Genomic DNA, 27,799 nt, shown 5'->3' on the forward strand with positions numbered 1-27,799 from the left:
ACATACAAAGACTAATTTTAAGTTGTTAATCATATAGACTTTTGGAGAGATAGTAAACTCAAAATCTGATGAATGTATAGATATGAGCATACAAATAAATAAAGCGTTTACAACTCTTATAAATATGAAACAAATGTAGGAATTGTCGAAACTTTGAGAACATGTATGGATTATTTTCAACCAATTTCTAATTTTTACGAAAACATTTTTAAATAGCTCTATGAGCTTAAATGCATACCAAAAAAACATAATACTTAAGAGAATTAACAAGTTACATATCTTAAACTTAAACTATAATCATCCAGGGAAATATGAGTAAAGATTGCCTTATGTTGGGATTATAAAACACCAGCATGTTATGCTATTATATTAATATAAAATCTTTTCCATCAAAATCAAGTTGGAACATGAAATACAATTGTTTAATATTAGACTTAATTGTGATTCGCACTCCTTTGATTTTATCTAATTGCACATTACACTTAAAACTTTAAGGATATACATTTTGCAACCCTTATTTATTAAACCCGTCACATTAGCACCGTCCCCATTATTTTTGCCATTAACGTTAAATAATTCAAGGGCAAAACTGTCCAATGATATCTTCTGTTTCAGTATTCTCTATTTTTGTACCTAATTATCTCTTGTTAATACACAATTAAAATCAGAGGGTCTGTTGTCACGGATTCAAAACTCAACGCCACAAATTTCATGCGGACCTCGTACAAGGCTACTTCCTATCCAGTATTATATTGTCAGTTGTTTTCAATCTATGCTGGTAAAATCGAGCAAAGTGAGCCTGAACTAACAAGATTTTAGAGCTTTATGTTATTTTTCATGTTGAAGGAGATACATACAAGCATGATATATAGGTATAAACTAATACATAGCCGTTGAAATACTTTTGGACTATTTTGCCCTTGCATTATTTAACGTTAATAGCAAAAGATAACGGAGAGGGTGTTAATTGTGGCAAGTTTATTAAATAAGGATTGCAAAATTATATATCCTTAAAGTTTTAGGTGCAACGTGTAATTAGTTAAAACCAAAAGAGTGCGAATTGCAATTAAGTCTTAATATTAACATAAGTTGAACAAATCTTGCTTATAATCAATACTTAAAATTTACAATAATTATTTGAATACGATTGAGCTCAAATGAGTTTTCGACTTCTAACTTCAAGAGAGTATAATTGATATTACTATAATCCAGTTTCCTAGAGTATTTGAATGACTTTGCAACAAACTTGAGATTTTACCAATTGGATTTTGTAATATAGGTAAAGAAGACATGTACAATTACAATTTGCCCGAGAATAACTCATTTTATGATAAGGCAATTAGACTAATTGTCGACTTATCAACAATACTACTCATCCGAGTGAAAAAAATACAATTTAAGAGGGGTGTATTCGATTGGGATTTTAATAGATTGTTTTTAGTTTATGAATTTTAATAAATTGTGTCTGATTTTATAATATTTATCAAATTGATTAAGATATTATAATTAAAGACGACTTCTATAGTTATTAGGATTTTGTAATCATATAATTTTTTATTTAATAATAATAATCATTAAACTAATCATATAAAAAGCCAACATGGGTATAATTTGTAGTCGTACAAAATTTTGGTTTGGTACACTCCTCTAAAACTAAAAGTCTGCAACATGTAGATATCTATTAAACAAGTTTCATATACTAAAAACACTCCTGATGTATATTAATATCTTTTATATATAATTTATAATTAGTTGAAAAAAGGTGAAACTATTGTTAATAACATATTAATATTAAAAAATACTTATAAATAAATGTATAACTAATTATAAATATACAATTTTGAATATCTTTTGTCTAAAATACATATAAATAATTGAAAATGCTACTTTTTAATTATAACGTATTCTACTCGAAATTTAACTGTAACATGTTATATTTCATTACAAATATGAACCATTACATAACATATGAAGATATATGATATATGAAAATTTTGATTTAAAATTAATTGAATAATAAACTGTCACATATCAATATCAGAAAAATATTTATAGATAGATAATAAATTGTGAAAGCTAAATTTCCGTTAGAAGATATAATCAGTTGGTTAATATAATTTAATTAGAATTCAATTCATTAATACTAAAATACTAATAAAATGACGTTACGATTTAAATTGTAATTAATAATTTAAGAATTATATACGCGCCCGTGCTTTGCACGGGTTAAAGGCTAGTATAAATTAAATATAAAACCAATCTGCATTTCATTGAGGGATGGACTGTATATAGACTCAGTCAATCGAATAATTGTGGGAAAAACAATAGAGACTTTTTCTTTGTTATCCTGCTCATAAATGTCACTTTTATTTATCATTTTGTCATTTTTATGGGAATAGAATATACCGCTAAAACGGTTATAATTTTATATATACTAAAACTTCGATTAGTTAATAATTAATTAACAATTTGTTAGAATTAAAATTTAAATTACATATTTAACTGTCACATATCAATATCAGAAAAATATTTATAGATAGATAATAAATTGTGAAAGCTAAATTTCCGATAGAAGATATAATCAGTTGGTTAATATAATTTAATTAGAATTCAATTCATTAATACTAAAATACTAATAAAATGACGTTACGATTTAAATTGTAATTAATAATTTAAGAATTATATACGCGCCCGTGCTTTGCACGGGTTAAAGGCTAGTAGAGTATAACTCATTAAAGTTGATTAGTCATGTAGAATCCATTTCGGTAGCTTAGCAACCCCCAAAACCAATTTATAGACATCAAGAAAGGCCCTAGACACAGCCATATACCCTCCTTAAACCCTCCTCACACACTCAGCTGAGGACTGTGAAATGGGTCTCTCTCGTCTCCTTCACCCATATCTATACTATCTATACTATAATATAATAAGGCAACATTGGTTTAATTTGTAGTCGTACAAAATTTTGGTTCGGTCACTTTTTTATAACTACAAGTGGGTGACATGTAGACTTCTCTTACTCTTACAATATTAAAGAGTTTTATACCGTTCAAATTACTAACACTTGTGATGTTATACAAGATAAAAAAAACTCCACCATTATTCTTTTAAATATAATGTATATATTATTTATATACTATATTATAATAAACCGATATTGGTATAATTCATAGTCGTCCAAAAAATGTAATCAGTTGGTAAATATAATCTGGTTAAAATCTAATTCATTAATACTAAAATACTAATCTATACTATACTATAAAAAGCCAACATATGTATAATTTGTAGTCGTACAAAATTTTGGTTTGGTACTCTTCTCTAAAACTAAAAGTCTACAATATGTAGATAGCTATTAAACAGTTTTATATACTAAAAACACTCCTTATGTATATTAATATCTTTTTAAATATAATTTATAATTAGTTGAAAAAATGAAACTACTGTTAATAACATATATTAATATTAAAAATTTTTTTATAGATAAATGTATAACTAATTTTAAATATACAATTTTGAATATCTTCTGTCTAAAATACATATAAATAATTAGAGACGCTAATTATAACGTATTCTACTCGAAATTTAATTCTAACGTGTTCTATTTCATTACAAACATGAACCATTACGTAACATATGAATATATATGAAATATGAAAATTTTGATTTAAAATTAATTGAATAATAAACTATCACATATTAATATCAGAAAAATAATTATCAATAGATAATAAATTGTGAAAGCTAAGTTTCCGTCAGAAGATATAGTCTGTTGGTTAATATAATTTAACTAAAATCCAAATTATTAATACTAAAATACTAATAAAATGGTGTTAAGATTCAAATCATAATTAATAAATTACGAGTTATATAAGCTGCCCGTGCTTTGCACGGGTTAATGGCTAGTATAAATAAATTGAGAAATACGTGGACATTCAAACTCAAGACTTGAGCCGCTGAAATCCTAATTCCACTTAGATACTACTAGAAGAGTCCTCCTAGAATAATAACTCTTCAAAAACAACTATTGAAAAATACTGATAACCACCAGATAATGATAAAACATCGGTTTTATCGTGTATCAAAAACCAACAAACTACTTGTCATCAATCTTTTAAATTCCTAATTGGAAATTGCTAGAGACCCCAAAAAATCATCCCAAATTTTTTTCCCAAATGATGTGTCATAGTGTGATTGGTTGTTTTCACTCCCATAATAATGAGACCCCCCTGCAGATTCATTAATCACCCAATCATAATATTCCACGTGTTCGCCACGTCATTCGGTAAAAAATTTTGGGAATTTTTTTTGGGGTCTCTAGCATCACCCGAAAATATATAAACCCAAATTGCAGACTGGCCTGACCAAATAAAGAGGTAAGGGATGAAGGGCGTTAACGTGTCTGGGTTGTTGACACTCTCAATTCCTTTGTTTGCGATTCTTACTCGTTATTACTCCTCAAAACACAAGCAGAAGCAACTCTCTGAAGAAGAACAAGAAGAAAATGAAGTGAAAGCGTCGTCGTCATGGGCTGAACTTGACCGGAATCTATTGGGGGAAATAGTGAGCAGACTCTGTGTTGCTGATCAGGCTCGCTTTGGTGCTGTTAACACCCACTGGTTGGCTGCGGCTCGCTCCATGACTACTAAATCATCATCCTCATCATCATTACCATGGCATGGTTGTAAATATCCAGGTAGCTCTGAATTCCGACTCTATAACCCTTTATCATCTCCCAGCCATCTAGCTTCACAACACCTTATAGACTGGTCTCAATTAGGTATTCCATCTTCTACTGATGTATATTTGCATCTTGTCAAGCACAATTGGGTTTTTCTTTCTGTTACCAAACCAAGATTGTTTTTCTGGACGCGTACATACGCCTTTCTGTTCTCTCCCTTTACTAAAAGAATCATCACCCTTCCTACTTTTGACTATCCTAATGGTTTCCATTTCGTTTCCACGTTTTCCACCCGACCCGATTCACCAGATTGTGTCTTTTGTTGCGTAGACGCTGACCGAGATGACAAAATTGCTGTTTTAACATATCGCAATGGTGATAAACAATGGACGGCTAGACAATTTAATATGCATCCTGATTTTAAGCCTTGGAATTCCCTTCCTCACATCCTTGATGGAATTCTATACATTCTTTCTCCTTATGGACAAGTAGCCTCCTATAATATCCTTAATGGAGAATTCATCTTTGACCGTTTGCTCCACGACGAGTTTGTTGTTCACAATTCTGCAAAAAGGATAGTCCATTCGTTTGTTTTGAATGGGGAGTTGCTCATAATAGGTTTTAACCCGGATGTCAGAAAGGATGCTACTCTTCCAGGCCAACAATTTGTAAGAAGGTATCATCGCTCACTCAAGGTTTGGCTTCCCGTAAGAACCTTAGGGGATTATGCTTTATTTTTCAACCCAAAGTTTATCGACGTCTCACTAGTTAATACAAAGGATATTAGGACATGTAACGGACTATTATCAAACAAGGTATACCATTTTTTCAGTGGCGGCTGCCTTGTTTACTCCTTACAGGACGGTGAATTAGTTCAGTTTAAGTGTATAAATTCAACCTTTTTGGGGGATGGTGAGAACGATTTACCTGAGTACAAGTACAATTATTCTACTCCAGCTACACATTTAGCTTATTGGTTAGAAGCTCCTCCTGTCCACTCCTCCTCAGACAATTAAGACAGCTTAGTGGCTAAGAGCTTATCCTCTATCGTTCCAGGTTATGGATTCGACCCTGGCTCTCAACTATAATAAGGCAACATAGGTTTAATTTGTAGTCGTACAAAATTTTGGTTCGGTCCTCTTTTTTATAACTACAAGTGGGTGACATGTAGACTTCTCTTACTCTTACAATATTAAAGAGTTTTATACCGTTCAAATTACAAACACTTGTGATGTAATACAAGATAAAAAAACTCGTGAGTGTTTTTGGTATTATAAACTGTTTAATAGAGCTCTCAGTATCAAACCAGTACCAAACCAAAATTTTTTACGGTATAGATTCTCCAAGTTCCTGGCCTCCTGTGATTACCCCTTGTCGCATCACCAGAATATCCGAAACAGGAATAATCGAGAGTGTTAAAAAACTTATTTCCTCAGTCATTCAATTCCGTTTTGTGATTTCGAAGTGTACATCTTCTATGTTGTTCCAATAATGCATACTTGAAAACAACGGTGATCTTATGTAATTAAGACGGAATTAAGCAATTGAGAAAAACCGTCTATCGCTTGATTTTTATAATCTGATGCTTTTAAACTTGTGCGATACCAGCTCTTACAATGAAGATAAAAAAAGGTACATGACACTAAATTAAGCTATGATGAAAATTCACCACATTATTGAGCGCACAGGAAGCTGCGCGTCTTTGAAATCGTTCATCAGAAACAAATCACAAGTTGCAAACACTTGATATTCACGACTAAAAAGACACCCGAATATTGAGAAGCGACATAAGCTGAGAAATAAACTCAGGGTGTGCTGGCCAGGCTGCTCCGGTCACCAAATTCCCATCAGTGTAGCATCGAGTTATCGGATCAGGTTCCAACCATGTTGCACCAGCCAAGACCACATCAAGTTTCACAGCAGGGTATGCAGTGTCATACTATGATTAGTGTATACTATTAGTACTAGTATTTATGCCCGCTACGCAAGGGCTTTGAAAATAAAAATTTATTGTATGTTATAATATAAATAAAATAATATTTTCATAACTTTGTGCACCCATATTTTGTTTTTGTAAATCAATAAAATTACTAATTGAGGAGTATTTTCCTAATCAAATTTTAATAAATTAATTTTTTTTAAATGTGATGTTCTTAAAACGTTTAAATTAGTCCAACTAATGACTTTACGATCGATTTAGTATTCGTCATGGGTGAATAAATATTCGACTATTACCTTTCCAGTCGATTAGTGTTCGTATCATAAATATATTACTAAAATAATACCCAAAAATCATTTAAGAAGAATTCATAATTTTAATATAATATTATATACTTATATATAATAAGCGTAAGGGAGATAATTTGGTCGCATGGTCCTATGGTCCAAAAAAAAAAAAAATAAGCACCGTTAGATTAGAATAAAATTAAATTCTGTTCTGTTTTATAATTCCTTTTCTGAATCCAAAACAAATTCTGTGTTTCATGTGTTTTTGGTTTTTTAATCCAAAATAAATATTTCCTACAAAATTTAGTTGTGGAATCGTATAAGTCGCACCGTCACAAAATTATTTTTATCCATCGGATCGTATATTGAACAAATAAACACCGTTAGATTAGAAAAAAAATAACATCTGTTTCATAAGACAACTAATATCTACTTGCATGTTTATAATTCCTTTCCTGAATTCAAAACAAATTCTGTATTTCATATGTTTATGATTTTTTTAATCCAAAATAAATATTTTCTACCAATTTTATTTGTAGAATCATATAAATCGCACCGTCACAAAATTATTTTTATCTAATATATTTTTAAATTAATAAGCCCGATTTATGTGAGGAACGAATACAAAAACTTTTTCTTAATCCAAAACAAATTCTACCATGTTATTGCATGTTTATGATTCATCTTCTTAATTCAAAACAAATTGTGTTTATCAATTTTAATCTCGAACCATAAAAATTTTTGGAAAAATATTTAAATCACATTATATAATCTAATAGGAGTTGGCGTCACATATTTTACTTAAAATAATTTAAAATTTAATAGAAAGAATTTAATACTTTGGCATGATACATATAATTTTAATTTATTATTATAAAATAATTTTTTCACACCATTTAAAATATATTTAAAAAATTTATAAATAATTAAAAAGCTCCCGTGCCTTGCACGGGCTATAAGCTAGTATTTTATAAAAAGCCAACATAGGTATAATTTGTAGTCGTACAAAATTTTGGTTTGGTACTCTCCTCTAAAACTAAAAGTCTACAACATGTATATAACTATTAAACAGTTTCATATACTAAAAACACTCCTTATGTATATTAATATCTTTTTAAATATAATTTATAATTAGTTGAAAAAGATGAAACTACTATTAATAACATATATTAATATTTAAAAAAATTATAGATAAATGTATAACTAATTATAAATATACAATTTTGAATATCTTTTGTCTAAAATACATATAAATAATTAGAGACGCTACTTTTTAATTATAACGTATTCTACTCGAAATTTAACTCTAACGTGTTCTATTTCATTACAAACACGAACCATTACGTAACATATGAAGATATATGAAATATGAAAATTTTGATTTAAAATTAATTGAATAATAAACTATCACATAATAAACAATGACGGTGATTCGCGACTGCAATATATATGTAACAGTGTTGAGCCGGTGAAATTAAGTAATTCATTAAATTTGCGTTAACTTAATTAATTGTGGCCAACAGCAAATTAGCATTGACGAGTATTAATTAGAGATTCAGTCATTTTGTGACGGGATATATATAATATGTTTGAAATTCAGATATGCAGCTACTTATTTAATAAAGTCAAATCTGCTGGCTGCTGGCTAGCAGTGGCGGAGTTAGCACGGGACGAGGGTGGTCTATAGCCCCCCCTGGATTCTGAAAAAAAATTATTTTTTTTTTTTTTTGGTGTACAAGATTAAAAAAAAAAAATTAGACCCCTCTAAATATTTTAGTACATACTAATTTATTTTTAAAAAATGAAAATTATTTTCAAAAAGTCAAATGAATACATAAAAAATATTTTTATCAAACTTTTTTAATAACATTTTAGTTTTATATTTTATTTTATACTTTAATATTACATTTGTAATAGACTAATAGTTAAATTTAATTATACTTTAATATTACATTTATACTTTAATATTACATTTGTAATAGACTAATATTTTATACTTTAATATAAATTGATGTTGAAGACATTATAGTGAGGTTTCAAAATATGGCACCTAGGAGAGTGTTATTGTGAATTTGTAAGTTGTAACAATAATATGTCAAATTTAATTATATATTATGTACCCAAAAATTTTTTTCCCGGTGGGACTAAAATCCAGCCCCCTCTGGACTTAAATCCTGCATACGCCACTGCTGGCTAGCTCCTCCTTATACGTAGACAGTAGACTATATATTTCTTTATCGAATGAGAAATTCACACGCAGAAGAAAGACATTCATTCATACCCAGAAATATCTAAAGGGAGAAATCAAGATCATATGGAGACTACTTTAAGAAGATCGGGCGATGGTGAAGAAGGTGATCATATTGAAGCTAAAAGGAGCCTGCAGCAGTCCAATGATACTGATGAAGAGAATTCCAAGAATGAAGTTATGCTACTTAAGGTGAACTATTTTCTATATATATATCATCCGTAGTATGATACATACCAGGGCTGTTTAACGAACCGAGCTGTTCGCGAACAAGCTCGAGCTCGGCTCGTTAAGAGCTCGTTCGGCTCGGCTCGTTAAGTTAACGAGCTCGAGCTCGAACACAAAAAATTGTTCGTTAAGTAAACGAGCTCGAGCCGAAAAAAGCTCGGCTCGAGCTCGGCTCGAGCTCGACTCGAGCTCGCTCGGCTCGTTAAAACTCGAAAAAATGTAATATTTTCGGAGTTTTTTTTATAATTTATATATGTTATTGAACTCAGAATTCAACATATAATATATATATATATATATATATATATATATATATATATATATATATATATATATATATATTTTAGTGATGTTACCAAAATTTCGGAAAATAATAATTTTATATGGTTTGCTATTTTAACAGTCAAGTAGAAGGTTAACTAATACCGCTAACTAGTGTTTAATCCTAATTTAGTGTTTCAATATTTTAAAAAATATTTCTTACTGATCCAACCGTATGGATGTTAACATATATACATTTTAGTGATATAAACAAAGTTTAAAAAAAATTAAAATTATTTGGTTAGCTATTTTAAGAGTCAACTAGCGGTTTGTCCTTATTTTTTTTCTGGCTCGGCTCGACTCGATTCGACTCGGCTCGGCTTGTATTTGTTCGCGAACAAGCTCGTGTTCGGCTCGTTAGTTAACGAGCCGAGCTTGAACACAATTTTTGTTCGATAAAAAAGCTCGGCCCGGCTCGGCTCGTCAGAAAAAAAATTAAAGCTCGGCTCGGTTCGATCAAAACTCGGCTCGGCTCGGTTCGTGAACAGCCCTATACATACGTACTCCCTCCATCCCGGCCAATAGTATATATGTACATGGATTTTAATGTTTCAATAAAATAGGTACTGCTGAATAAATGTAATGTGAATGTGTGTGCAGGATGATGATCAATTGGAATCAGTGAAAGCTGAAATGTGTAAGGTGAGACAAGAGAATGAGAGGCTTAAAGCGTGCTTAGATAGTATGACCGTGGACTATCAAACCCTCAAAACCAAATTTCAGAACATTGCTCATGAGCAAGTGCTTGATCAGGCTCCAAAGAATAAATTTACGGATCCAGAGAACGAACCCGAATTTGTGTTTCTCAGCCTTGGAAGGTCGTCTCCAGGTCAGGCAAAGGGAGATGATCCCTACAAGGAGAAAAATACAAGTCCTAAGAAAATGGAAACGACTGCATCTCCGGTTATCAATTTACAGGATAAAGAAGAGGGCTCAGTAAAGCTTGGACTAAACTGCAAATTTGATCAAGAGCCAGCTTGTTTGAAGCCTGATCGAAGCATGGAGTATAATAGCCCAAGAGAAGTCGTAGTTAAAGAGACATGGTCACCTGAAACAAGCCTCAAAACAATGAGATCAAGTGGTGACGACGATGAAGTTTCAGTGCCGCAGAACCCTGCAAAGAAAGCCAGGGTTTCTGTCAGGGTTAGATGTGAAGCCCCCACGGTTAGTACTGTATATTCACTACAATTCTCTAGTCTTTTAATCTGCGTGTTCTTTAATGCAGCCTGCTTAACAATGTGTTTATTGTAGATGAATGATGGGTGCCAGTGGAGAAAATACGGGCAGAAAATCGCCAAAGGAAATCCTTGTCCTCGTGCATATTATCGTTGTACTGTTGCACCATCTTGTCCGGTCAGAAAACAGGTATATCCAACACCATTCTTTCCTCAATACTAACTAAACTTGATGTATTTTGTAATGATGATTAATTTCTTAATTTGTTGGATTTTGTAAGGTGCAAAGATGTTCACAAGACATGTCCATCTTGATTTCCACATATGAAGGAACACACAGCCATCCACTTCCTTTATCAGCCACCGCCATGGCGTCCACCACTTCAGCAGCAGCCGTCATGCTCTTATCCGGCTCATCCTCATCCACCTCTGAACCAGGACCTAGCCCTTCAGCAACTGCTTTTGCAGCTCAACAACTCCATGGATTCAACTTCTATCTCTCCAAACCAAATTCTTCGTTTTACTCTCTCAACTCTTCCAACATCTCTTCCCCTTCATGTCCACCCATCACTCTGGATCTCGCTAATAACCCCTCTCCTTCCCTTTTCAACCGTCTTTCTCCTGCAAATTACACACCAAAATATCACAACTCCTCTACTAGTAATCTCAATTTTAGTACTACTACTTTCGAATCTAACACTGCACCAATTTCTTGGAGCTATGGAAATAGTAGCCATCAATCTCCGTATAATCAAGCTATGAGTTCATTTAACTTTGGCAGCAGGCAGCCACAAGAGAAAATGTACCATTCTGTCATGCAAAACAAAAATGGCACAAATGTTGCTCCAACTCAACAAAATTTTCAACCCCATTCTATTGAAGCTGCAACAAAAGCAATCACATCGGACCCGAGTTTTCAATCTGCATTAGCCGTTGCTATAACCTCAATTATGAACACAAACAATAATGCTTCTCCAAAAGTGAAGTTAGAACAACCATCTACATTAGATAAAAATTCTGGCTTTGGCATGCAGTACGCGAACTCGCAACAATCAAACTTGATGCTATCATCAACTCCATTGCCAATGTCTAGCTCCAGGAGCAACTCTTCTACATCACCTGGAGATAGTAAGTAGATGCAAAGCTTAAATGATTCGGTTACCATGTCAGTATTTGGTACTTGATGCAATTGTAGCTGTTTAACGATTATTTAAATTCTAATAGTGTACATGCACATTATATTACTCGTGATCCAGGCTGTGCATGAATATTTAAAATTAACGTTGCATATCCAGCCTCGATAAATTAATAACCGAGCGAGTCTGTTAATATATCGAGGTTCAACCAGTGTTGTAAGAAATGAGAATCGAACTTAATCGGTGAAGTCACGGAAGATGAACTAATCGAAGATTAATCAGATTCATCGAAGCTTAATCGGATGATTAATTGAATGATCAGATATTTAATTGGTGATTAATTATCAACTTTTAGAACAGAGAATTGAACGAAATAAGAAAGACATATAAACTAACGTTCCACTAATATTTACGTTCTCAGAATTTTGTTGTACTATGGAACGTAAAGTGGCAAAATTACTTAACTCAACTCTACAACTAAAGCAGTTCAAACAAGTACACGCTGTCATCCTCACAAATCGGCTGAAGCTTCAACCATTGTTCACTCTGAAACTACTGCTTGCACCACATTCCATCGTCTATGCTCGACAACTGTTCGATAAAATTCCTCAACCAAATTAATCTTTATATAACTCCATTATATCTGCTTGTTCTAAACTTTCTTTAAATAATGAAACCATCGAAAAGTTCAAGTCACTGCGCTGTAAAAACATATTAATTGATTGTTATACTGTACCGCCTGTTCTACGATCATGCTCTTGTTTGCTAGATGTTAATATAGGAAAACAGGTTCATTGTTTGGTTATAAGATGTGGGCTGGATTCAGCTGTTTGTGTTCAGACAGCTTTGATTGATTTTTATGCTAAAATGGGTGATATTGATTCTGCTAAGCAAGTTTTTAATGGGGTGGTTGTTAAAGATTCTGTTTGTTATAATTGTTTGATTTCTGGATATTCGAAGGCTGGTGATGTTGAAAAGGCAAGATTGATTTTCGATGAGATGGAACATAAGACTGTTGTTTCTTGGAATTCTATGCTTTCGTGTTACGCTCACAATGGGGATTATTCTGAGGTGTTTAGGATTTTTGAGAGGATGCAGATTGAGAGATGTCGTGCTAACGAATATACTGTGGTTATGCTACTTTCTGTACGTGCTAAACTTGGAGATTTGGATATGGGGTGTAGGGTTAAGAATTTTATTGATGAGAACAAGTTGTGTACTAATATTAGAGTTTCTACTGCATTATTGGAAATGTTTGCAAAATGTGGTGATGTTGATGAGGCACGGCGAGTGTTTAATCAGATGGTTGGGAGGGATGTAGTTGCATGGAGTGCAATGAATGCTGGTTATGCTCAGAATGGGAGATCAAGTGAGGCACTAGAGCTCTTTGAACTAATGAAGGGTCAACAGGTTAAGCCTAATGATGCTACCATTGTCAGTGTTTTATCTGCTTGTGCGCAACTAGGTTCTGTGGAAGCTGGCGAGAGCATAGGAAGTTTTGTGGAGAGTCGGTGTTTGGATTTGGATCTTCGTGTGGCATCAGCCCTTTTGGGTATGTACTCAAAATGTGGCAACATTGATAAAGCTCGGAAGGTCTTTGAGAAGATGCCACAAAAAGATGTTGTTACGTGGAATATAATGATTATGGGGCTTGCAATAAATGGCTTTGCAGAGGATGCCATTGCTCACTATGAGAAAATGAAAGATATTGTGGTTAAACCAGATGAAATTACATTTTTGGGATTACTAACAGCTTGTGTACATGCAGGGCTTCTTGAGTTGGGCCTTCACTTCTTCGAAATGATGAGGGGGTAACACGGAGTATTGCCTAGGATAGAGCACTATGCTTGTATTGTGGACCTCTTTTGCCCGTCTGGGAAACTTAAACTGGCATATGACCTTATATGTAAGATGAAAGTGCAGCCGAATGCTGTCATATGGGGCACTTTACTTGCTGCAAGCAAGTTCCATATAAATGTGGAACTTGCAGAGATCTGTGTCAATAAGCTTGTAGAGCTGGAGCCTGAGAACTCTGGAAACTATGTTCTTCTTTCCAATATTTATGCCAGTGTGGGTAGATGGCAAGAAGCCTCATTGGTTAGAAACTTGATGAAGGGAAAAAAATTGTACAAAACAGCTGCATATAGTTGGATAGAACTAGAAAACAGGGTACACAAATTTTTAGTAGGTGACACATCTCACAACAAATGTGATGATGTCTACAACACTGCCTATTGGTTGGCATTGCATTCAACTTGGCATACACATGAACCTGACTGTCACTTAGAGCTGTAAAAATGAATGGTGCTTGATATCAAATATTCCTACAAATGCTGTTGTTTAGTATGTCAATCAAGTCTATATTTCTAGGCAAGTAGAAGATGCTTCTCTCTTTAAGTAGTGTCAAGTATAATTGGTATTTGAGGAAATAATGAACACGCGGTATGGGTGATCAGTTTTGTTCTTATTGATGATGGCCACTGACCTTATTTCCTCCTTTGTTGTGAAATTTTTGGCCTGGATTTTTTAACTGGAATTTAAACTAGACCGATCAGAGCTTTACCTCTACGGAAAAAGCTTGCTCAGCATCCTTTTAAGTGTGTACTTTTAAGTCAAAACCAGTCTTGCCTAGGAGGTGGAAAACCTGAAGCTTCTCTTAGCATCCCATGGTATTTTTTAGAGTTGTACATGTTCTTTTCTTGCAAAATTATAAGTCATTAGCAATGCCATGATGTATGCAATCACTCTGGTAGAATCACAGTATTAATTGCCAGATTCATCTTACACTGCTGCCAAAATTCTTCTAACACAATACTAATATAAAAATAGAAGTCAGCAGCAATGGATCTATTCACCTGTCGATTTTGAGAGCTTGCAAAAATGTGTGGAGTTGGTGGATGCACCCATGGATCAATGATCATAGATTTCCTAGCTCTTTCCAAGCAACTGTGTTTTCCATTTTATATTGAGTTAATATATTGACCGACTGGCTCTAAAGTCCATACTCAATCCAACGCACATGAATTGCTAATAACAATATGAAGTTGTCGTCAATACAATATGCATTTGCCATCCTTGAGATAATATTATTTACTGTGAGATCAGTCCAAAACTATTTCCTCCTCTTGTTTTGATGAACCGGATGATTCCAACAAAGCTTAGTCGAGTTCAAACTTAAAGATAAAAAAATTAAAAACATATAAGATATAATAATAAAAGATGATAATAATATTAATATATACTCCCCTTCCGATCTTAGACGTCACTTTGATTTTTTGCACGTAATTTAAGGTGAATAAAAAATATTATCCTGTTTATTATTTTTAAAAATTTTCTTTTCACCTATATTTTATTTTAAAAAAAATTATAAAAATAATAAATTCACCTTAAATTACGTGCATAATGTCAAAGTGACAGCTAGAAAAATACAGAAGAAGCAAAATAAATGATCGTATTTAAAAATATAAATTTATAAAAAAATATAACCAATTTTGAATTCGGATCGAGTCGATAGCGAACCTCGTCGACTCGAGTTGAGTCGGTAAAAAAACTCGACTCTACCCGACTCGCTCGAGTTCTTAATCCAGGCTACAAACCTGATCAAGCTGAAGCTTGATATCTGAACTTTAGCTGGGTCTGAGCTCAAAAAGCTTCCCCTCATAACGGTTTAGCATTGGAGGCAGTAGTCAAAACTGAAACGGTTGCGTGTAGTAATTAAAAAAGAAAACAGGTGGGGGCCCATTGGAAGATCCAGGTTAATAAAATACTCCCATACTAGTCGTAGGACTACGCGTGAACCAGCAGAAGATCAAAATTCCTGTGTATGTGTATACTACACACACACACACAAATTGTCAAATTCTTATTATCTCCTGTTTAAACTATTTGCTGCCGTTTTATAGTGTTGAATTAGCAAGATACATTTTCAAGTGATAATCAATGGCGGTAGGAGCTTCTGGCTACTGGACTCAGGCCAATGCTTTGCTCCGGAAGAATTTAACGTTCCAGGCACCTCTCTCTCTCTCTCTCTCTCTCTCTCTCCCTCTCTCCCTCTCTCCTCCCTCTCCCTCTCCCTCCCTCCCTCTCCTTCTCCCTCTCCCTCTCCCTCTCTCTCTCTCCCTCCCTCCCTCCCCGTCCAACCTCTCCCTCTCTATAATTCTTAAATTAAATGTTACATGAACTTAAATCAATGTATTTGTGTGTGTGTTTCATTTAGGTGTTTTTTGCAATCAAGTAATTATGCATATTATTGGCTCATATGAGTATATAGTTTCTGGAAATTATGGACTAAGGATCTGATTGATGATAATTTGGTATTTCCTGTGGCTGATTGTAAACTGCTAAAATTTCGCAACAAAATTGTGAAAGGCATTTTGAAAAGTCGGGGTTAGGGAACCAGTTAACTATATTTTAAAGGCAAATGAAGATTGGCAATATTAAAGATGGATATTATTCGGAGTTTATTGCTTTAAACTAATGGTTTTGTTTTTACCACAATTTGAATTTGCTACTAAGATATATTGGAAAAATGAAGGGGAATGAACAAAGAAAAATGAATCAGTATGATGATAGTGATTATGGATTGTCTTCGTTCATTTGTTGCAGAAACGGAACATGGGGACGAATGTTAGACTCATTTTCTTTCCTTTTGTTCTCTGCTTGCTACTTGTTCTGCTCCAAAGTGTAATTAACAGTGAACTGGACAAAGCCTCGAACAAATGTGGCTGCACTTGTATTGATACTGATGGGGATGGACAGTGCGAAGAAGTATGTGGGCTTCAATATTCGTCTATAGATCAAAGTTTTACTTGCCCCATTCCTAGCCCACCAGAATGGCCTCCTTTGTTACATGTGCCAGCTCCCGAGTATCGTGCAGTGAGAACTGATTTTTCACATGGAGACCTGCCTAGTGAGTCGTGCAAAGTTACTGGAGCCTGTCCTGCCACTATCCTTATTACTGGAAAGAACTCATCTCTTGGACAAGGTATAAAACGTGTCATATTCAGCATTTTAGTAGAGTAAATTTTCTACCATGATGTTACACTGCTAATCTTTACTTCTTATATCCTTCATAATGCTTGATATAAACGGTGATAGGTGTGGGTAAAAATATGTTCCAGAATACACTTAATCAGAATGCAGGCAACATTGATAGTTTAGCCAATATTGTGTTGGTACGTTATCCCTTTTTTGACATGCCTGTTGTTGTATACTGGATTTTGCTTAAATTAGAGCAATATAGATAATTGTTTTCTTTGTGTATGACTAGGGGTCAGAGTCAGAGACTGAACTCACCAATTTTCTTGAACCGGCTTTTTTCTCAAATTTGCCGGTGTATTATCTTCTGTCTAAGTGCACTACTAACTCCACGTTTCCATTACCTTTACCTGGAGCGACATCAATTGGAGTTCAACAAGGTATTAAACTAAAGCCATGACTTCTATTGTTTTTGTATTTAGTGAACTTGAGGCTGAATTGCATTGCATTGTCAAGCGGGAGACAGAAATAGATACTAATATTTTTATTATGTAGTCCGTACTCTGTAATGCATACATGGGCATAATAGGACTTTAAAGTTTATCTAGTGGTTCCATGAGACCATGACTGAACATATGGGGCCTTAATGGCAAATTCTTCTTATTATTTTTCCTATCATTCATGAAGTAATGTTCCATGAGAAGTGATCCTGAAAACTTAATGATTTCAATTAAATATACTATTTTTTTTAAGCTGTTATTTCTTTTTGCTAAATATTTAGCTGTTATATTATTGATGGGAACTTTATGACTTATCTGTGTTTCGTATTATTCATTTAATAAGAGGAATAACAGAGGAACGGAGACAACCAGTATTACTCATCTCCAATCGAGCAACCAGTATACTTCATATATAGTCGCCCCCCACCCCCACTTCCACACACACACACACAAACTAACTATGCTTAATATGGATATTTTCTCACCTTGTGTAGTCATATCTGCAAAAAAATTTGAAACGTCTCGCTATTTTGTTTAGATGCTAGCTGTGTTCAAGGTTTACAATTTTGGCGCAATAGTTCTTCCGATATTAATGACGAGCTATACAAGGGTTACAGAAAAGGAAATTCTGAGAGGAAAATTAATGAGATATTAGCAGGTTTGCATCCTTCCATGCATGTGTACATCAACATTATGTCTTCTGTGAGTGTCTCGACCTATATATTGTTTTCCTCCCAGGGTATGATCTCTTGAACTCAGATGAAGGTAATTTCAATGCAAGTATATGGTATAACTCCACCAAAAAGAATGACTCTGGCAATGGTCCTATTGCACTAATGAGGGTCCCCCGCTCAGTAAATTTGGTATATACATATCCTTTGACATTTGTGTTTTTACTTCCAAAGCTTAAGCAAGCATTAAATAGTTTTTTGACTTTTTTCATGTTATATGACTATATAGTACCTGAAGAAAGATTGATTTTTGATTTTTTGACGCTAGCAGTCCTTTTTTAGTAATATGTAAAATATAAGATATTAATTGGTAAAACTTTAGGAGATACTAATGATTCATTGTAATAGGTAAATATCATCATGAATCATGTCATGTGTACGTATATAAGTGACAAGAATCAGTACGAGAGCTTGTCATTGTCTGATGTGCTGACCTGAAGTTCTGCTCATCTCAATTTAATTTCTGTGCTTGACATTTGAAAATACAGCATCTTAACATGAACTTTAAGCGTTATAAGCACATAAACATGAGTATATGACCCCGTATCATTTATTATATTCATTGATGCTATAAGTTTTCACTCCAGTTTTATTAGATCCTACTTGATGCATCTCATCCAATATATAAACAAATAGCTTCCATCTACTAGCTTGCTTTCATTTACCGTTCACATTCCTTATACTTTTTACCATCTAGGTAGGTATGCAAAAAATCGTTTTCCAAATTATACACTTGAATTCATTAATTTTGTTAGCTGCTAATCAAAAGATTTTATTTTTGACGACATGAAACTGCAAATGCTTCCTACACCGACTACAAAAAATGAGATCTCACACTACATTTATCTGCAGGTGTCAAGTGCATACCTCCAGTTTTTGCTGGGGCCAGCAACAAATATGCTATTTGATTTTGTCAAAGAAATGCCCAAGCCCGAAACTTCACTTAGATTGGATTTCTCTTCTCTGCTCGGACCCCTCTTTTTTACATGGGTTATTCTACAACTATTTCCTGTACGTGAACTTAAGTTTAATGATGCGTTGATTGAACTAAAGCATTTGAAATAATCATGTTTTTGTGGAGGCTTAAATAGTTTGAAATTTAAAGTTTCTCTTCCTGCTGTGCAGAAACCTGTTTACCGTCTCTTCTATTATTTATTTATGGTTATCTATTTAGAATAAGGGCAAAAAAGTGTTTGCACTTGTGTTATATATGAATATCAGATTGTTTTTGAACTTTTGCTTATCATCATACTGCACTTTGATTGAACCTCCAAGTTTAGAAACGTCAAGTGACTGCTTGATACGTAAACCACAATCTATCTTGGTAGATATTCAGGGTTAAATATTGCAAGTGACTTCACCTGCGATCTACTTCAAGAAAACTATGCACATTTATTTCACTAAACCGGATAATAACTTGGGTAACAGTTGTCACTTTTACACAAGATGCTGATAATACAAATAATATCTTTCACAGAATTCTTAGATCACCAAGAGTTAGTTTGCTCCTTTTTGATAAACAGGAAAACAGCTTATACCAGCTAATGCTTTTGATGCTTTTAATCTGCTTAGGAATACTTAGTAATGTCGCATTCTAATTGTTACAGGTGGTTTTATCATCACTGGTTTATGAGAAAGAACAGAATTTGAGAATTATGATGAAGATGCATGGGCTTGGTGATGGTCCATATTGGATGATTACTTATGCTTACTTTCTTGTCATTTCTTCAGTCTATATGTTTGCTTTTGTTCTATTTGGCTCACTTGTAGGTAATGAAATATTCACTCCCCCACTTTGTTTCCATTCTTTAAATCCTATTTCAGATATCTAATGCATGTTTCTTGTAGGATTGAAGTTCTTCACCCTTAACGACTACAGCATTCAGTTTGTCTTTTATATGATCTATGTAAACTTGCAAATTTCACTGGCTTTTCTAGTAGCAGCATTATTTTCCAATCTGAAGACTGCTACAGGTTAAATTTCATGTAGTTGATAATGTCCTGTCCTGAATAGAAAATTTAACGCAAATAATTCTTGATAATTTTTTTTGGTTGTCACAGTTATCGGGTACATCATGGTCTTTGGTACTGGACTCTTGGGAGGCTTTCTTTTCCAGTCCTTTGTAGAAGATAAATCATTCCCAAGTAAGTATTATAGCTCAGTAACGTCTCTCATGTATACTGATATCTTAGAGTCCTTTCTTTAGAAAGGGGATTTTACATAATCACATGAACATTCTAGACTGTAAGTTTTTCATGGTACCATAATTTATATGTCCAAGATAGAAGTTTATCTTTTTGACCATATACTTTCTGTCTATCTCCTATACTGTGATGCTCTTTGTTGATTATAGTTTCTATTAATGTTGACTTATTAAACTTTGTAGGAGGATGGATTATAGTGATGGAGATATATCCTGGCTTTTCCTTATATCGTGGTTTGTATGAGTTCTCACAGTATGCATTCAACGGATCTTATTTGGGGATAGATGGCATGCAATGGAAAGATTTGAGTGATGGTGCTAATGGGATGAAGGAAATTTTAATAATTATGTTTGTAGAATGGTTGGTGGTCCTTTGTGTTGCATATTATATAGATCAAGTTGTCGCATCAGGAAGTGGTGTAGGAAAAGGTCCTTTATATTTCTTTCAGAAACTACAAAAGAAACTTTCAACTTCATCTAGGAAATTTAGTCTGCAAAGACAGAGATCTCAAGTTGCGGTCCAGACAGAGAAGCAAGATGTTGTCCAAGAGGTATTTATCTTAATGCTTGTAGATATGGAGTACTGTGTTCTGGACTTTTTGGTAGAGGTACTACTAGTTACTGGTTAAATATTGGAAATAGTGATCACTATGGTAAAATATTACCGTATGCCACACCTCCTATAATTTCTGTCCATATGGGGAGAAGTGATACTAACTTGGGGTTTAGAAGGGAGATATAGAATAATCACCTGATTAACACAGAGAATGAGGAAGGGAATAGAAACAGGTAGGACCTTTTCCATCTAGTCCTCGTATTTCCATTTATTAAGATTTGACGCTGGGGAATTGGAAATGATTCTAGCTAAGAGTTGTCCTACACTAGCAACCTCATTTTGTGCGAGGACTAGGAGCATGGGGTTATTAACTAAGCTACAATATTAGAAGTTATTTTCAAATTTTCTTTCTTCCGCCTTTCCCCTCGGCGCAAAAAAGGACAGAAATAGGTGCAATTTTCACAAGATAGACCTTACGGGGCTACAGTTTCTGAAGTTAGAACATTACAGACTAGTTTATTATTCACTCTTGTAGAAAGTTCCACTAGATTCCCTTTCGATGTTCCTGCTCTTCAGGATGCATGATATATGTATAGAAATGAGAGTTGACATCCTAGTATGATCCAGAAAATGCATTTTTCTATCTTAGCTTAGAAATTATAGCTAATACTTGGGGATGGCCATCGGATCGGATATGGCAATATCCAAATCCGACCCAAATTTTTTATCCATACCTGAACCCGAAAAATACATGAAAATGAAAAGTCGAACCCGATCTGAGGGATTTAGAATCGGATTCGGGTATATCCGAAATCCGAATTTTTTTGTAGGTTGGATGTGGATATACCCAAAATCCGAAATCCGATATCCGAAATCCGGAACCCGAAATTCGAAATCGAAACCTAAATTTGAATTTATTGATCCTTATCAATTAATCTTCAAATACACTAACATTCCCTGATATGCAGGATTATAATACATCATTAATACTTAAAATACATCAACTAATAATTATTTTAAAGAAGGAATTACCCGTGCATTGAATGTTTATCATTGTCTAACTTATTTTTTCGGTTAAGTGGAAATCGATTTTCAGTTGATAAACTTATAATGTATTATAAAATATAATATAATGTATTCAATATGACATATCTCGGATTTAATTATTAACTAAAAAATATTTTATGAATATTAAATAATGTATAAATTGCAATCTATTATAATGTATAATATATAATATATTATTAAACTTATATATATTGTACTATATATAATAATATGTAGTAAATAAAATATCATATATATATTCGGTTTTTCTTTTGGATTTCGGATTCGGATTAGATTTCAGATCAGGTTTCGGATCGGTATACCTGATATCGAAGTCTAAATCCAAAAAATTTCGGTTCTGAAAATTAAATCCAAATCCAAAAAATAGCGTTCGGTAAATCCAAAATTTCGGGCTTAGGATCGGTTATCCGTTGGATCGGATTATTTTACTATCTCTACTAATACTGTACGGTCGATGTTCCCAGTTTTGCATAAAACAGTATTTATGACACCTGCAGAGGCTTTATATCATAAATGTTTCTTTATGTCAACATTAATTTCATGTACTGTCCTTCTAGTGTGAAACTATGTCTAATATCTCGAAAACCTTTGTCCTCTTCATTTTCCTATCAGAAAGCGAGGGTTCAACAGCTACTACTCGAACAAAGTACAAGCCATTCCATTGTCTGTGATGACCTCCAGAAAGTTTATCCAGGAAGAGACGGAAACCCTGAGAAATTTGCAGTGAGGGGTTTGTCACTTGCATTGCCGCAAGGGGAATGCTTTGGCATGCTTGGCCCTAACGGTGCTGGAAAAACCTCTTTCATTAATATGGTTAGTACAAAACAATTTCTTCAGTAGGAAAGACAAAAGAAAAAAACCGTTTTCATCTTCAGTCTTATTGAAACGTCCTAATTTTAAAAGTTGAAATGGTGTAGGTTTTAATCATGTTATGCTGGTATGTTTTGTCTGTATTATCTGAATTGGATATTCTTAAAATTAATATCCGTGAAGTTTAGAAATGGATGGCTATCATATGGAAATAAATTTGAGCAATGCTGTAGGGGCCGAAATAAAAAGGTGCAATCAAATGTGAGGCTGATGTGTCCAAATGCAGGAATAGATGTATTTTTTCAATTTTTTGCTAAAAGAAATAGATGTATTTTAATTTCATGGTATGCATTCATATCCTTTAATTACTTTTATCCAAGTCAGTTGGAGTATTGGCTGTGGAATATTAAGTCGCTGTATGAATCCGTGACTCTGTTCGAAAAACTTCAGTTTGTCAAGTTTGCTCTCATGGCTAAATAGTGTGTATAAATTTCGTTACAGATGATTGGGCTCATAAATCCAACCTCTGGCACAGCATACATTGATGGCCTCGATATTCGAACCAATATGGATGAAATCTATTCCAACATGGGAGTGTGCCCTCAACACGAGTAAGCATGGATGTATTGGATATCATGTTGGCATTTTACATATTCTATATTGATTCCGTTTAAGTATTGATCAGCCCTTTAATGATCGGTATCGTATCTCATAATTACACAGCCTGCTTTGGAATACCCTAACAGGACGTGAGCACCTACTCTTTTACGGAAGGCTTAAGAACCTTAAAGGGTCTGCCCTATCACAGGTAATATAGTTGTCTTTTCTTTCAAATTCTTCCATTTTCTTGTATCTGTGCAGGGACAATCACAATTCTTATGAATGAACATGTAGTTGTAAGTAGAGCACCACCTTCATTATTTAGCATTGGTCTAGGTGTAATATTTACTATCTTGTTGAAGTGTTAGAGAGTCTCAGGTAATATATATGACTTGAACATGCTTCAGTATGTTTTTCATAGTGTATCACGACCAAAATTGGATTACTTATCTGAAGCTATGGATCTACTTCCCGACTCTGACTTTCTCTTTCTACTTTGGAGGGTGCATATGAAGTAGCAGCGAGAGCAGTGTTCTGTTTGTATATGCTTACTAAGAAGACTTTTTTAACAACCTGTGTTATTTCAGGCTGTAGAAGAATCTCTTAAAAGTGTTAACCTTTTTAACGGAGGAGTTGCTGACAAGCAGGCAGGGAAGTACAGTGGAGGAATGAAGAGGAGGCTTAGTGTTGCCATTTCGCTGATTGGGGATCCCAAAGTATGTCCATATTGTCTTGCTTCTAATGTCCATTAATGGTTTGGATAAGTATGCATGTGCTCACATATGATCCCCTCCTGGTACATCTGATTCTACTGCTAGTAGTCAACTGAACCTTCTGCCCCCCACTCGGATTTAATAGAACAGCCTCTTAATTTTATTTATAGTTTTTGTATTTATCGACATCTAATTGCTGTTGTAAGTTAATGATTGTTTGAATTTCTCGCAAGGTTGTTTATATGGATGAACCAAGCACTGGATTAGATCCAGCTTCGAGAAATAATTTATGGAACGTAGTCAAGCGTGCAAAGCAAAACCGGGCTATCATTCTCACCAGTACTTTTTCTTCATTGACACATTTTGTATCTCAACCTTTAATTTCCTTTAAGTTGTCATACTGTAAGGAATATGTTGATCTACGGCCTTTCAGAATGTACACTGTATTTTTTACATATATAATATTAACATTAATCATATGTTGCTTTACAATGCCTGATAACTATCCACTTGACAGCACATTCAATGGAGGAGGCGGAGCATCTTTGTGACAGATTAGGAATTTTTGTCGATGGAAGCTTGCAGTGTATAGGAAATCCCAAGGAGGTAAATCTCAATTTAATGCATCAATGTATGGGTGTTAATGTCTGTCCTCCTTTCTCTCTGTTTTTTTCTCTCTCAAGGTATTATGTAGTATAATTTAACCATCACTAGCCTTACACCTTTACTACATAATGTATAAGCACCTTCACCTTTACTCTTGGGACGACATACAATCACCATATTGCTTCCTTGACAGACTTAGTGTTCTCTTCTTCACTGAAGGGCTAATAGGAGCACAAGCTACGCAAGAAAAACTTAATTTGTTGTATTGCCATTTACCACCTTTAAAGCACTAAGAGGGTGAAATTTGTTCTAGAATTTAGAAGTTAGAATATGTCAGTCATTTACATATCTATGAATCAACTTTTTTAATTACATGTTCAGTTGATTAACTATTGCGGGTAAACAATTATATTGAGTTTTATTTCCGACCGCTACCCCTCCCCCTCTAACCCATTCTCCCTCTCTCTTTAACGGATCCATATTAAAGTCTTCAGTTTCAATCCATCTGATGGACCTCTCTCTCTTTCTCATGGATCCATAATAAAGACTGTAGTTTCAATCCATCCGATAACTCGAAAACCCTATTCGTTCTTGTCAGCTTATTAATAAAATTCAAAAAACTCTCTCCCCTGTATATATAACCATTTATTTTCTATGCTAGCAAATAACCCATGCCAAATACGGATTGAGTTGAATTTCTATGTGAGTAATCTAATTTTATTAAATTAATAAATGTTAAATAGTATATACATGTGTTTGAGTGAATAGATGTTTTAATTATCCATAAAAAGTATAAATTGGTGCAATAATTTCTAATAAATCAATGTGGGATGTAAATATATAAATATAGATGGGTAACAAATATATAAAATATTATAATTTATATATAGATATGATATATAGTTAATTTGTAATGTTTTGAGTTATTGTAAAGATAATAAACAGTTTATTACACTAGTTTATTATAAACTAGTGTAGTCATAGAGGTCAATTGAATCTATACACACTGTTATATATAAAAGTATATATAAGTAAAATTTATCAATAAGTTAAGTGACTTTAAGTCTTGATATTATTGCATGTTGATTTTATTGCAATCAATACAATTAACAAACAAAAATTATCAAATATATAATTTGGTAGTTAATATATATAGTATAGATTAGTATAGTATTAGAATTTTAATGAACACAAATACATCACACCACAGTCATTTTAGCTATTAGGTTGATTACTTGGTCTATTGAAACTGTGTTTGAGCAGATGATTATGATTCACAAATAACGTCAATATGCTTAATAACAGTTAAAGGCTAGATATGGAGGCTCGTATGTCTTCACAATGACAACATCCTCAAATCACGAGGTGGAAGTCGAGAACTTGGTGAAGCACCTCTCCCCTAGTGCTAACAGGATATACCATATATCTGGTACACAGAAGTTTGAGATACCAAAACAAGACGTACGAATTGCAGATGTCTTTCAAGCGGTGGAGAAGGCAAAGAGCAAGTTCACGGTTCATGCTTGGGGTTTGGCAGACACAACTCTGGAGGATGTGTTTATCAAGGTCGCTAGGGGTGCACAAGCGTTTAATGTTCTATCATGATAGTCTGATGATCATGTTGAACTCATCTTAAACATTCATTCTGTTCCTTGGTACATATGTACAAATACATACCTCAGGTAATATATTCAGGAGAATGAGCATAAATGGTACTTTTAGAATATTTCTTGCTAGAATCTCGTTTAGTTAATTTGGATTATCTGCATGTTTTATTAATCTTATACAAAAAGCGGCAGCAATAATTACATCAACCGCGTCTTTTATATTTTTTTTTAATGTTTTAACTTGATTGAACTCGAGGGTTTTCGAAATTTCCATATATATGTTCACCCGAAACAAGAAGGGTAATTGTCTAGACCTTGTTAGTCAGTTAAAATTATTGTTTATAGACGTTAAATTGACTAATTTTTGATTGAAAATCATAAATTATGTTCTTACAATTTAAAATTATAAAAATATATCTTAAATATTACATGTATATGTTATGATACAATCTCTGTGTTACATTTTTTATCGTGTAATATATATATAATAATATATACACACACACCATCCGTCCCACCAGATTTTTTACGGTATTCTTTTCAGGATGTCCCATCTAATTTTTTACATTCCAAAACTTACCAAAAATAGTTGATGGGTCCCACCACTTCCCAACTTTTTCTCCCTTTTCATGCTACTTTATACATATTTCTTAACCTTCATGCTCAAACCAAACGTAAAGTATTGACTTGGACAGACGGAGTATAATTTATTTAATTTAGAAAATTTTAACTTGGACTAAATCATATACTCCCTCCGTCCTTCCCATTTCTTATCAAATGGGTTGGGCACGGATGTTAAGAAATATGTATAAAGTAACGGAAAAGAGGAAGAAAAGTGGGTAAAGTGGTGGGACCTATTGATTTTTAATGTATAAAAAGAAGATAGTGGAGTAAAAAGTAGTGTGAAAAGGAAAGAAAAGTGGAGAAGTGGTGGGACCCATTGACTATTTTTGGTAAGTTTTGAAATGTAAAGAATTGGATGGGATATCTCAAAAAAGAAAGTGTAAAGAAATGGGAGGGACGGAGGGAGTAAAACGGAGGTGTAAATACACACACAAGCTCTGAAGCTCGTTAACAGCTAATTGCTGAAATACAAAATCATGCACCATATGTATATTATAGAATCCTCCATATGTTTACATCTGTCCTGTTTAATTTTTATTTTATTGATTTATATTGGAATAAGATATATATATAATTATTATTGATTGAAAATAATAAAATGAAATGAATGAATATAAAATAAAAGAAAGAGCTAAATCTTGAAAAGAAAAAAAAGAATATATTTGTTTTTATTTTATTTCAAAATTAATAAAATAGAATGAATGAAATAGAATTAAGATGATGAAAGAAAGTCATAATGAATAAGAATATATACTTTTATAAACTTTTGAAATAAATTAAGTATATAAGCA

General features: G+C 33.4%; 4 protein-coding genes across 4 annotated transcripts; all 4 read left to right on the forward strand.

The window, feature by feature from the left end:
• Positions 1-4,380: 4,380 nt before the first annotated feature.
• On the forward strand, positions 4,381-5,694 carry LOC108221206 (uncharacterized). Its single transcript, XM_017395101.1, has one exon. The coding sequence runs from the start codon at positions 4,381-4,383 to the stop codon at positions 5,692-5,694; it is 1,314 nt and encodes a 437-aa protein (XP_017250590.1).
• A 3,433-nt stretch (positions 5,695-9,127) lies between these two features.
• Positions 9,128-12,150, forward strand: LOC108222297 (WRKY transcription factor 72A). Its single transcript, XM_017396217.2, has 4 exons — positions 9,128-9,344; positions 10,302-10,865; positions 10,953-11,066; positions 11,158-12,150. The coding sequence occupies exons 1-4, from the start codon at positions 9,219-9,221 to the stop codon at positions 12,010-12,012; spliced, it is 1,659 nt and encodes a 552-aa protein (XP_017251706.1). The 5' UTR covers positions 9,128-9,218; the 3' UTR covers positions 12,013-12,150.
• A 280-nt stretch (positions 12,151-12,430) lies between these two features.
• Positions 12,431-14,664, forward strand: LOC108221207 (pentatricopeptide repeat-containing protein At1g08070, chloroplastic-like). Its single transcript, XM_064093094.1, has one exon. The coding sequence runs from the start codon at positions 12,880-12,882 to the stop codon at positions 13,825-13,827; it is 948 nt and encodes a 315-aa protein (XP_063949164.1). The 5' UTR covers positions 12,431-12,879; the 3' UTR covers positions 13,828-14,664.
• Positions 14,665-15,701: 1,037 nt separating this feature from the next.
• LOC108223428 (ABC transporter A family member 7) lies at positions 15,702-26,516 on the forward strand. The gene is made up of 19 exons (XM_064093549.1): positions 15,702-15,833; positions 15,915-16,024; positions 16,622-16,996; positions 17,110-17,186; positions 17,282-17,429; positions 18,028-18,147; positions 18,228-18,352; positions 19,073-19,231; positions 19,828-19,990; positions 20,069-20,194; positions 20,282-20,365; positions 20,608-20,975; positions 22,661-22,861; positions 23,360-23,469; positions 23,582-23,666; positions 24,046-24,174; positions 24,405-24,510; positions 24,689-24,777; positions 26,083-26,516. Exons 2-19 carry the CDS (start codon positions 15,952-15,954, stop codon positions 26,380-26,382), a joined length of 2,838 nt encoding a protein of 945 aa, XP_063949619.1. The 5' UTR covers positions 15,702-15,833; positions 15,915-15,951; the 3' UTR covers positions 26,383-26,516.
• The last annotated feature ends 1,283 nt before the right edge of the window (positions 26,517-27,799 follow it).

This window comes from Daucus carota, chromosome 5 (assembly GCF_001625215.2).
Source record: "Daucus carota subsp. sativus chromosome 5, DH1 v3.0, whole genome shotgun sequence".
Taxonomy (NCBI): domain Eukaryota; kingdom Viridiplantae; phylum Streptophyta; class Magnoliopsida; order Apiales; family Apiaceae; genus Daucus; species Daucus carota.

Excerpts from the sequence above, each read along its gene's own strand:
- LOC108221207 (XM_064093094.1), top strand. The coding sequence starts at position 12,880 with ATGGGTGATATTGATTCTGCTAAGCAAGTTTTTAATGGGGTGGTTGTT.
- LOC108223428 (XM_064093549.1), top strand. The coding sequence starts at position 15,952 with ATGGCGGTAGGAGCTTCTGGCTACTGGACTCAGGCCAATGCTTTGCTC. Across the intron at positions 19,991-20,068 it reads TCTATTTGGCTCACTTGTAG|GATTGAAGTTCTTCACCCTT; the intron begins GTAATGAAATAT and ends TGTTTCTTGTAG. Across the intron at positions 23,470-23,581 it reads GGAGTGTGCCCTCAACACGA|CCTGCTTTGGAATACCCTAA; the intron begins GTAAGCATGGAT and ends ATAATTACACAG.
- LOC108221206 (XM_017395101.1), top strand. The coding sequence starts at position 4,381 with ATGAAGGGCGTTAACGTGTCTGGGTTGTTGACACTCTCAATTCCTTTG.
- LOC108222297 (XM_017396217.2), top strand. The coding sequence starts at position 9,219 with ATGGAGACTACTTTAAGAAGATCGGGCGATGGTGAAGAAGGTGATCAT. Across the intron at positions 9,345-10,301 it reads ATGAAGTTATGCTACTTAAG|GATGATGATCAATTGGAATC; the intron begins GTGAACTATTTT and ends ATGTGTGTGCAG. Across the intron at positions 11,067-11,157 it reads CTTGTCCGGTCAGAAAACAG|GTGCAAAGATGTTCACAAGA; the intron begins GTATATCCAACA and ends GGATTTTGTAAG.